The following is an 11986-nucleotide window of genomic DNA, read 5'->3' as shown; positions in this document are numbered from 1 at the left end:
ATGAAGCTGAAAGCAACAAACTGCATGTTCGAAGATATATCCGAAGTGTATCGTACCATCTCTGGCCTTTCCGATAATGATAAAATGTGGGAATATCTTATTTTTTTTTATCATAAGCTTAGCAAACTTGTGGCGATTTTTATAGCAGATGTTTTTCTATACTTGTTTTGGCTAGTATTTCTTTTCGATTTTTGTTAAGAATGATTTTTTTTCGAAATCAGAGATGCATAGTTTATTCAGCATTTTTATGACAATTTAAGTCTCATTATTATTATTTACCGGCTGAAGATATGCATGTAGTAATGTTATGTGAACTCAGGTTGTACTTTAACATTCAGTACTTCTTCTATTCTTGTTCTATACGAATTTCAATCGGTATAACTTTTCAAAACAAAAACAAACAAAAAAAAAGGGAAGAAAGAAAAAGAAAAAAAACCAAATTGGTGCAGATTTGTCATTGCAATATTTATATCTATGTTTCAACGTCTACTTTATACGTGGTGTGACCAAATCCTCCACGGTTTGTTTTCTATTGTCTTCTTGTCTTCATATTACCGGAAATGAAATGAGCAACCTGGTAGAAATGAGCAGCTTGGTGTTTCTAGAAAACCATAGGAACTGCGTCTTATGGTTGATACTTTAGGGGCCCGATTTGTTTTCTAAAACTTGGATATGTATGTTGTTTATGTCTCCGTTTTCAAACCTCCTCTTCGTCCAATAACCATGTCCTTGTTTACTTTCTATATTATTTCATATCTTATGTAACCACGAATTCCTTCCCCCACGGTATATCTTACTACATTAAATATGAAACATAGTTTAATATTCTGCTTCAAATCGAGTGAAATGTAATATTTCTACACTGATTTTTGGTAATTTTAACTCACAAGAGTCTAGAAATATTACATATTTTACGATGATTTTTCAAGTAGTACCTGCTTTTCCCATCATACTCACAATAATGTTCTAGTGTAATGTTTCCACGATACGGGGTGAGTGTATTTCTATAGCATAACACTAAGTTAGCATTTTATCTTAAGTTTCATGTTTCAGTTTTTGATTCTTCGGGTCAAAATACCTGATGTCACCGGTTCATGTCTGGAACGTCCCTATTATTTCTGAACACTACACAAAAATATAGTCCAAATTTAATTCCATTTTTATCATTCAATATGTCTTATATAACTTGTAGATATGTTTCTGGCAATTATTCAGCTCAATGATATTTAATTGTTTCTGCAAATAAAATTAAGATCTGGTCTTCAAACTCAGCTAAAGATTTGAGGGATTCCTTTTTGGACATGGAAGATATTTAGTATAAATTTGCATTTTGGGAATTTAGTTCTTACAGTAATCTGTCAAGAAGTATTAAAAGTATTGAGCATGTTCCATTTAACACATTAATCAGTAATAATCTCCATTCTGTCATTAATATTTTACCAATTATTAAACAGGAAGTGCATAGCAGTGATTTTAATCAAAATAGTCAAAATGCGACTAGAAGTTAAAGCATCAGATGAAAACGTGAAAGATTAACATAAGGGTTATAGAAAGTATCAGTGATGGCCATGGAAGAAAGAAAAAATAGAACTTCTGTCGAAGATGTACCTCAATTCAGAAAGCACTGCTGTACTTCATATTTTATAAACAAAAATGAGTTGATCCAACATGTCTTTCTGTCCTTCCAATGCCAAACATTTTACATAGATGGGTGAAGTGATCTTTTAAGGATTGTTTTTAGAAAAACTATTTGTACCATTAAACTAATATTTGGATTAAAATAAAAAAAAATATCCACAACTTACTGAGGGACCTATCGTTTTTTCAAGATATTGATTCGATATTTTGAGACTAGACTGAAAACTTTATGTTGAAATGTGTTTTGACTTGATATTTAGAGGTTTGCATGGTCAAAACGTTGACCAGAAAAAAAAATGAAAATTCAGGTTTGAACTTAATATTTCGGAATTCCCAAGTCGAAGTTTTGACTGCAAAACACATTTGTATGTTCCCTAAGCTTCTGTAGATTTTCAATACTTCCTCCATATACTAAAAACAGTATATATCACATGTGAACACCATTCAATATTTTGTCTTCCCGATATTCATGTTATTTATTTTTTTTAATCTTTCCGGTACATCGCCATTTAGACACCCTATATAAAAAATAACTATATCGAAATTATGGAATATGCAGTATTTAGATTCCATCAGACAAAACAACAGGATATAACAACTTAACTTCAATTAAGAAAACAATTCTATGTTCATTTAGTAATTACCTAAGTTTGACCACTTTTGACTCTTTAATTATTGCCTTGATTGGAATATCTTTGAAAGAGGACAAAAATTCAATCAAAGTCAAAGCGGAAATAGTTAATGACAATGCCACTTCAATCATTATCCAATCTCAGAACTCTAGTTTCAGGTGAACATTATTTGACTAATTGGAGTAATTATGTGAGTACGACTCAGCCTCAAAGAAATAATTTAATAAATGCCAATTACAAATGTATAAATATTTTAAAATGCTTCAAAATCCATCATATGCAACTTAACTATTCCGAAGTAAAAAAAAATAACAATGTTATCCAGACGTTTGTTTGACGCTGAACCAAGAAAGGCACCAGAATCGTTTGCAATGTTCCAATTCGATGCCACACCTGTGAAGGCTGACACAATTTTATCTGTTGTGACTCCAAATATTAAACGAAACCTCTTCTTAGACTCTGATGAGGATTCCGGTCTTGGAATGGACGACCACTACATTCACAGTCAAAGCTTTTCTTCTAAAAGGAAACGAGACTCAGATCAAGAAAATTCTTTCAAGAGAAGTAAGACAACAGGAGATATTAAAGACATGGTCAATAAACTAACGGAAAACAACGACTTGGTTTCCGACGGAAGCGGAACATTTGTTTTACCAACTGTACCAGGAAAACACCAAGATCTGAAGAGCATCACATCAAAAACACTTGCAGACGTTATTAATGGTAGCTACGATGACGTCATCGATAGTTACAGAATCATCGACTGTAGGTATCCTTACGAATTTGAGGGAGGCCACATCAAAGGGGCTGAAAATAAGCATTTACATGAACACATTCTTGATTTGCTTAAGGAAGCAGCTAACGAAAGACAGGTCTTGATCTTCCATTGTGAGTTTTCTTCCGAACGCGGACCAAAGATGTTACGCTTTTTGCGAGGCAAGGACAGAGAACTCAACAAAGAAAACTATCCTCTACTGAACTTCCCTGAAATTTACATTCTCAATGGTGGTTATAAGAATTTCTATGGTAAACACTCAGAACTCTGTGACCCGATCAGTTATAGACCAATGCTTCATTCCGACTATTCAGCAGACTTACGTCACTTCCGAGCAAAGTCAAAGACATGGGCCAATAGTGAAAAACGGAAGTTTGCTAGAAAGGCTATGCGGTTTTAAAGACGTTATATTACATTTTTAATAGTAGTTGTGCAATAAGTAGTGCTAGGACGTGTGATTAATTGTGAAGTGCTAAATGTGTCAGTAAAAATAACTTTTTGAATGTTTGTGATATCATTGTTTACTTATACTTACTTGTTAATGGTTAAATAAAATATACAAATATTACTTTTTTAATCGATTAAAAATTGACAGGTTCTTCAAGTGCAACGTATACACGACAATCTAACAAATATCATTTATGGAACGAGAACAAAAGAAACAAAACGAGACAAAAGATAGTTATCAAATTCAATTCAACAGCACTTTTCACACACACACAAAAAACAAAACAAAAACAGAACAACACACTACACAACAACAAAATCATGTACAGTTCGGCTGGTACATTAATCTTAAATATAGTGACCGATATCAATGTTTTCTTTCTTATTGTTTGCCACATTGATATAAACTTCTTTATATATTGCTCTTGTAGCACTTACTTGTGCCTGAGTTAGCAAAAAACTTGTCTTTTCGTGGTGGTTTCAACCATGAAAGAGTGGAAACACGATATGATTGACTTGACTGTTTCTGGATGTTGACCTTCCTTGATTTTTCCATCCACAAAATGGACATCAAGCTCCGAAAAAGAGTCTGACGTTCAAAATTCACTCTAGACGCTGCTTCAAGCCCTAACAGAAAAAGCAAAAATCTTGCAAAGCCGGGGAAAAGTGAATGATTTTACGCAATGTTATCCGATTGTAGTATGATTTGAATCACGCGCGAGAATTTCGAAAGGTCTGTCTGCAGCGGTTAGTAAGAGAGGAAACGAACGTCTGCCGATGCGTGGAGCTTGAATTGACATATGATTTAAGTATAAATGTAAAATTCCGAAAACCCATCTTTTTATGATTAAATTATTACTACACAAAGACAATTTAAGCACCCTTATTAAACCAATGTGTTTTTTACGGCCGTATTCTTAAAACTAAAAATGATTTTTCGGGTACAATTTGGATATTTCGTGTATTTAAGTGTTTTTTGCTTCAAAGTTTGGACTTGGAATAACGTAAGGAGTCGAATACCAATCACAGTACTTGCGTTCGTTAATAAAAGAACCACACATGTACCAATTTGTTGTACTCGTATACTAAACAGGAATTTTCTAATGAAATACTAGTACATGTGCTAATAGCCATGTGGTTAAGTCATGTTGAAATAACATGTCAGTTTAAACATTTTTTTTTCACTGGCGTAGGGGTATATATTTTGCATTAAAAAAACTGTGTGATTGCATTTTTACTTGATATCATTAGTAAGCTGACAAAATGCATATTGATGTTGAGTGCCTTGATTTATTATATCCCAGTGCGTCTTTAAGGTTCGAAAAATGTAGGCTTTTTCGTTTAGCGGGGCACTATTATATAGTAGGCTCATACTGGATTAGTGAATTTAAGATTGTTATGCGATAAATTGATTCAGTTGGTGATACGATGGGCTCCCCCAGCCCATTTCATTTTCTCATAGAAAACCAATAGCTTAACCAATATATGCTTAGTCCACAAGATTTGCGATAAGCGTTATCTCAATTTCTATTAGTTTTATCTAATTAAATTTCCATATGATTATTTAATTAAATCGCACTTACAAGTTATTATTACAAATATCGATTTCAAATTTCAATTCATTGCTACCATTATAAAATGTCATAAATCCTGACATTGTATTTTCACTCATGAAAAAACATTAGTTTTGTTAGACCCAAACATACGTAATAGTGTACACATGACTATTTGTATCTCATTTACAGTCTATTTACTCCTAGTTTACAAGACTTAACACGATCTTTAGGGGGTTTAAACTGTTAAGTGTATTATATACAGTTTAAATTTTCAAAATGGACGTATTTGTTTTGATGGGACATTTCCTATTCTATTTATTCGGATTCCTGTTATCAGGTAAAAAAAAAACTTAATTACTAGTACTTCAAACGACTGTAAGAAAGAAAAACACTTAAAGATACCCAAGAGATTTGGTTATATCTGTCCCTACCCAATACACGGAAGTGTCGTTACCAGAACACTATAGCTATTTATGTGCCTTTTTGGAAAATATCATTACAAATGTGTGACACGAAAACGATTTTTAAAAGTACCATTCCTGTCTTTCATATAAACTTTGGTAGAAGAACTTCGTGTTCATCTCCAAGGTCCAGTTACCTTAACGATCAAGGAGACTTTACATCATACGAGGGGCCAGTAAAACGCAAACTTACTTGGGATTTTCTCAGTTTTCTAAAGCCCATCGACTGCTTTTATTGTTTTTGAATATAACAAGCACATAACAAAATATCCATTTATCACATTCAATTAAATTAGTTCCCCATAGGTAATTGACATTTAATGTACAAATCAAAATCAAAAGTATACAGGAACAGAACTGTGAAATTATCACTTCATTGTAAAACAGTTGTTTGAAAATGAATGTTTATGTTGATATAACTACACATGTATTTGACTGACATCCACGAATTTCTTCACTGCAAACACCAACATCGTGTAATTAGAGACAACTTCCTGCAAAAGTGACCAACAAAAACATTGTCAGTGGCGGATCGAGAAATTCCGGAAAGGAGTTGGGTGTGGGGCTCGTGATATCCATTTTTACACCTGTTCAATCAACCTAACTTTTCGGGTATTAGGACGTTGGTCACGTCCGTTGTAACCACCTTTATGTATCGTTTGTAGGTTGTTTTGTATCCGGCAGCCAAAGAAGCCGTTACCATTATTACTATTACTACTATGATTATGACGGGTAGGTACAATTAAAAACAATACACGTGACCTGAACTGACATTCATAGGTGACACACACACTAAAAAGGCTCAAACCACCTGTGTATTTATATATTCTGCATTAACACTAAGAATTAAGTTATTTAATGACGTAAATGCAAGGAAGTGTATCATGAAAAAGTTTAATTTTTAGAGCTCTAAAGCTTAAAGGTTTACATCATGATCTTTAATTGCCGATTTAAATATAGCACGATTTCGTAATTATTCAAAAGACTTAGTTGGCTTGTAGTCAACTGTCAATTCAATAAAAAAAAATACATAAAAAGATATGCTTTGTTCATTGTTTAGATTTGATTCAAATACACAGCTTGAGAACAAATTACCGCCACCATGAATAGGCTACCAATTATAGGGAAAATATGAATAACAGAAATAATAAAGTTGTAAACGTTGACTTGTATATCGGAATGTAATGTCAATAAATCCCTTCTTGCATTGAACTTAAATGTATATCTCTTTATGGTACAATTTAATTTATATTGCTCTCAACTAATCAAAAGATTTTGATATTACTATTGTGAGTATACCACTACTGTGCCAAACAATGATTCATTTTTTTGTCGAGGTAGATATCTCAAGTCTTGCAAAAATGCATGTACACATGCATCCATAATTTCAATTTTGAGCAGAACTAAACAAGGGCATTTTTTACCTAATATCATATATTCCTATGGTGTTACTGTTCGAATTATTGGCGATATGCACTACCAGACGACCTTCTAAATTGTCAATGGCGCTAGAAGCAGCAAAGTGGTTATTCGTCGGTATGTGTAGATTGTTGCACTTGCACTTTATTATCGATTGCCATTCAAAATATTGTACTGATTTATAGTCGCACCAGCCGAAGAGCTAGATTTGAAAATAAATTAAAATTAATTCTTCTTGGAAGAAGACCTATATGCAATATCAACAAAATAGACAGCACAAATAAAAAAAGAAAGAAACACACACACAAAAAAATATCAAAATGCATGTATGAATACTGCTGTGAGAATACCTAGGCTCTATATATGTAGCAGATTAAACCGGGACCTAATTTTGGTTTTTCTAATGTTGTTTTTAAGGAGTGCGAGTATGATAGCAGGCAGTGTTATTGGTGGATTAATAGCTCTTTGTATCATAATAGCCGTTGTAGTTGTGTTAGTCCATGCTTGTAACTGCTGCAAAACACATGGTGTCCGGGGACATACTATACGACCGAATAGATTGCCAACAATATCTGCTGGAATGACACATAGTAAGTATCCCCAGAAACTTATGGTGTTCAGAAACATACTGTAAAATACGCGGTGTCCAGAAATATACTGTAATAACACATGGTGTCCAGAGACATACTGTAAAACACACGGTGTCCAGAAATCTATACTACTAAAGGAAGAGACCGATTTCTTTGAGCCGCAACTCCTTTGAAACCATTCAAGGTCGAATATATTTGTGAAATGAGGTATGAATATAGAGTTGTGTACTTCCTAAATTTGAAACAATCTTTTTTCTGCGGGAAACGCGAATTTTTGGGAAAATATCAAAATTCGAAGACCGTCATTGGTGCATGTATTATTATACGCTTTCGCGCATGCTCAATTGACATACTGTTCGAATCGTATGTACATGTGTTACGCGAGTATTGTTACTTCTTTATTTTGCTTAATTAAACGACATCCACCATTTTTATGGATTGCAAAACTGTCCAGACATGGAAAGACGTAGAATGTGTCGAATTAAACCCCCCCCTTCAATGTGTAAACTGCGCCCGGAGTCCGGACCCCTCACCCTTTTTATGTGTAAATCCCCTACCCATTGTTTTGAGTCATTTAAGAATTTATTATACACCTTTTAACTGGGTGGAGCAGAACTTTAAGAAAATTAAAGGGTGTTCAACTCGGCTCACCATTCCTTCCCATCCACCTCTCCCCCCAAAAAACCTAAAAAAAATAAACAACGGCTGGATCATCAATTACGAACAAACAGGAAATGACATTTTCACACATTTAGAATGTGTCGAAGTAAACCTTTCCCTTTTTTGTGTGAAAACACCTGCAACCGAAGTCCGTTTGCTTAGGGACGCACCATTTAACTTCCGGGGCGGCTTATATTTCGACCCGGACTTTGCAGAGAGTAATCAAGGGAACCAAGGTTATAGCGGTAATAAAAAGAATGTAATCCAGGGACAAAGACCAGACATGAAAAACAGACATACACAACAAAGAACATAAATTTACTAAAATCATACATACAAAGTAACAAAAGTAAATGAGCAACTCGGACTCCACTAAAAACTGGGAGCATGGACCAGGTGCACCGGTAGGGTAGAGAAAAAGGTAATTTGATAAGGAAGGGTTAAGTAATAAGTAATGTGAATAAGAAAAGAAAAAAATATAATTCGCTTACATGCGTTAGAAAGGTTAATTGTTAACTCTTCTTAAATCACTAAAGCAATTTGGACAAAACTGTACATCATTGGTGTATGGTAGATGATCGTAGATTCTTTACAACGAATACTCATTTTGTTTGAATCCGTCAAATTAGTACTGTGTACACATGCACTTTGCTCAATCGACCGCGATTTCGCTGGCATCTTCTAGTAAACTGTAATATTACATATGGTGTAATATAGTTTTCTTTGTTCGCTGGTTATTATGATCACGTGATGCAAAGGATATTCCAAGTACATGAAGCCTTGTTTGTGTTTTTATATACGTTGACGATATTTTTCTATTTATTAGTATATTGACGCTATACTTCTAAATTCAGATCCGGATATAAACCGTTCCGTAATTACTCCGCAATCACGGCGGCAGCGCCGCAGACGAAGCAGACAAAAAGAAAATACATTATCTATATTATTTATATGTAAAATATAAATTAACGACTTTCACTCAGTCAATACGTTATATATAAACCCGTTAGATTATATAACGTATTGACTTCGTTAAAAGTTCATAATTGATAAATAACACATGGTGTCTAGAGACGTACTGTAAAACACGCGGTGTCCAGAAATATACTGTAATTACTCATGGTGCCCAGAGACATACAGTCAAACACGGTGTCCAGAAATATACTGTAAAACACATGATGTCCAGACACATACTATAAAAACAAATTGTGTCAAGAGACATACTGTAGAAACGAATGATGTCAAGGAACAAACTGTAGAACGATTTCTCATATTTGTATTTAGGAATGGGTTTGTTTGTGTGAGCCTTCTACAACAAGAAACTTAAGCTTGTCTCTTAAGTTTGGAAAGAAAGAAACAAACAAATTTACACATAAACAAACAGGAACAAACCTACTGAAATAATTCGATGTTTATTATGCACAGCTTTGATATGATGATATTAAACTTTTTATGATATAATTTTAGTATAACGGCAATAAAATTATAAAAAAATAAAATGTAATTCTTCGTTGCCTATTTGTTACAGATTCAAATTCAGAGTGGATGTATCCGTCAGCGCCGCCATATCAATCGAATCTAACGAAGCCACCACAGTATTCAAACGTGGACATAAATCCACCTCCATCATATGAGGACATTGCCGGTTCAACACCACCAACAAACACGTCGATTCCAGGGCCTTCATCGCCTGTGCCTCCATACAGCGAAACAAACACAGTTCTGAAACCAGAAAACTGAAATGGTGCTAATTCATATATGTCTCATTTACAATTAATAATGTACAAGGAAGAAATGGGAAAGTGATAATTTTGTAATGATCTTATAACCTACAATACGATACATGCGATTATTAAACAAGTGACATTATATTAAACTAAGAATGACAATAATTAAGACTAAACAATTAGGGGTGTTAAATGTCTCATTTGCATGTCTAGTTCCTCGTAGAACTTATTTTTTTGTCTATATACGCACAAATTACATTGTGAAAGTGCCCTAACTGTGTAAATAGAAAGCTATTGTTTCATACTGTCTGTGATATTTATTATACATACTTTTCTGTTAGCTCCACTTGTTGTGGAGAATACATAATATTAATTGTTATCGTTTTAAGATTTGTTAAAAATCAAAAGCTTAAAAGTTCATGGTGTATTAGAGGCCAGGTCATATGATCTGATGTGTGAATGGTTGTATTTGATTATGAGAGGAAAGAGAATGTTGACGATTTGCAAGGGACAATTGTCGGAAGCTAATAGGGTAACGAATGACAACGGTGTATGCAATGACAGAGTGGTTATTATAATAAGAACATCTTGAGCATACCTTTTGTATAATGACAAGTGATATGCCCGTCCATATATTATCAGACTTTTTGACGTTTTAAGTAGCACTTCAGTTAAGAATCATGCAAAATGTGATTCATGGGTAAAAAGCCTACATATTTTTATTTTTGATATTTTGTTTGAATTGCCATTGTAAACAAAAACTAACATTCAGTTTTTCATATAATCTGTGTTCTTAGGAGATAAAAATTATATACAATTCACTGTAGATTTGAAAATTAAGGGAGATAACACTGTAAATGACACTCAAATACAGTAGAATCTGTTGGATTTTCAATGTTGATTATCTTATAAGCGCAGGTAGATTTGAATGAATAATTACACATTTCACAGTATTGACACATAAAACAACTTAATTACAAAAATAAAAATATGTAGCCTTTTTTGGGGTGTATCACATTTTTCAGATTATGCACGATTCTTACAAAGACAGCTACTTAATCTTTACTGTTGTTTTTAAGCTGTTGATTTTATTATCTATAATAAATCCATATTTTGTTGACATCAAAATTAAAAAGGACAATTCTGTTATAACTATATTTCTGTTTATATTTCTTTTCTCAAAATTTTTTAAGTTACATAGATGATCATACACGTACGTTAATTATATTAGTTAAACAAAAGCAATCCAAATGTCAGACAAAAATAAAACAGTGACCACACAAAATACTAATGTTTGTTCTTAATGTTTGGAGGGAAGTCAAGAAAGCCAGGATTCGAACAGTAATAAAAAAGAACATAATTCTAGGATAACGACTAGACAAAAGATATACGCACACAAAACATAACATGAATCAAGTAAAATAACCCGGACAAAGAAACAAAAGTAACTGAGCAAAAACTCCACTAAAATCTTGGAGCGTGAACCAGGTGCACCGGTAGGGTAAGCGTTCTCTGTTTTTCTAGAAACACCCTCACAGTTGGTAATAAATTTAGATCCAGCAGTACAAGTCGAACTATTCTTGTTGCTCTTTTTTCTATGAGCATATTTAATGTATTTCATGCAATATATATGTCTTGTCAAAACCTACTTGGCTTATCTGTTTCGTACCCGGTAGTATAAATATGGTCATTACTGAGGATTTTTGTCTCCAATAGTCTCCGCCTACCATACTTGCTCATTGAAAATACATTTTTCTTTAAGTTTGTTAGATGACCGAGAAAAATGTTCCACGTAATAGGCATGATCGACGTTGAGCGACGTGTTCTTCGTCTATCATCTTTATGTTGTTCCTGGCTTTAATTTCTATGAATTTCACTTAGTTTGACACTTAAAACGGTACTTTTTCCACAGGCCTTTTATAAGGGTCGAGTCCTGGTACCAATTTAAAAATGCATTTTTATTATTATAATATTTTATATTTCATTTTCTTTGCATGTCCAATCAATGCTCTGTAATTTACCATGGCGATACTTTCCCGTCATTTCTGCTTTTTAGGATATTAAACACAGTGACATAAATT

The 11986-nt window shown here is 33.5% G+C and overlaps 1 protein-coding gene and 1 pseudogene across 1 annotated transcript; both read left to right on the top strand.

Annotated features, from left to right (window-relative positions):
* The first annotated feature begins 2580 nt into the window (after window positions 1–2580).
* Window positions 2581–3445, top strand: LOC148627168 (M-phase inducer phosphatase pseudogene; annotated as a pseudogene).
* A 1787-nt stretch (window positions 3446–5232) lies between these two features.
* LOC148627167 (uncharacterized) lies at window positions 5233–11062 on the top strand. Its single transcript, XM_088568876.1, has 4 exons — window positions 5233–5385; window positions 6175–6241; window positions 7346–7518; window positions 9707–11062. The coding sequence occupies exons 1-4, from the start codon at window positions 5325–5327 to the stop codon at window positions 9916–9918; spliced, it is 513 nt and encodes a 170-aa protein (XP_088425002.1). The 5' UTR covers window positions 5233–5324; the 3' UTR covers window positions 9919–11062.
* Window positions 11063–11986: the final 924 nt, after the last annotated feature.

The sequence above is a fragment of the Perna viridis genome, chromosome 1 (assembly GCF_037379345.1).
Source record: "Perna viridis isolate PV_CMFRI_1.1 ecotype Kerala chromosome 1, ASM3737934v1, whole genome shotgun sequence".
Lineage (NCBI taxonomy): Eukaryota > Metazoa > Mollusca > Bivalvia > Mytilida > Mytilidae > Perna > Perna viridis.
This window is presented reverse-complemented; position numbering and strand designations above follow the sequence as displayed.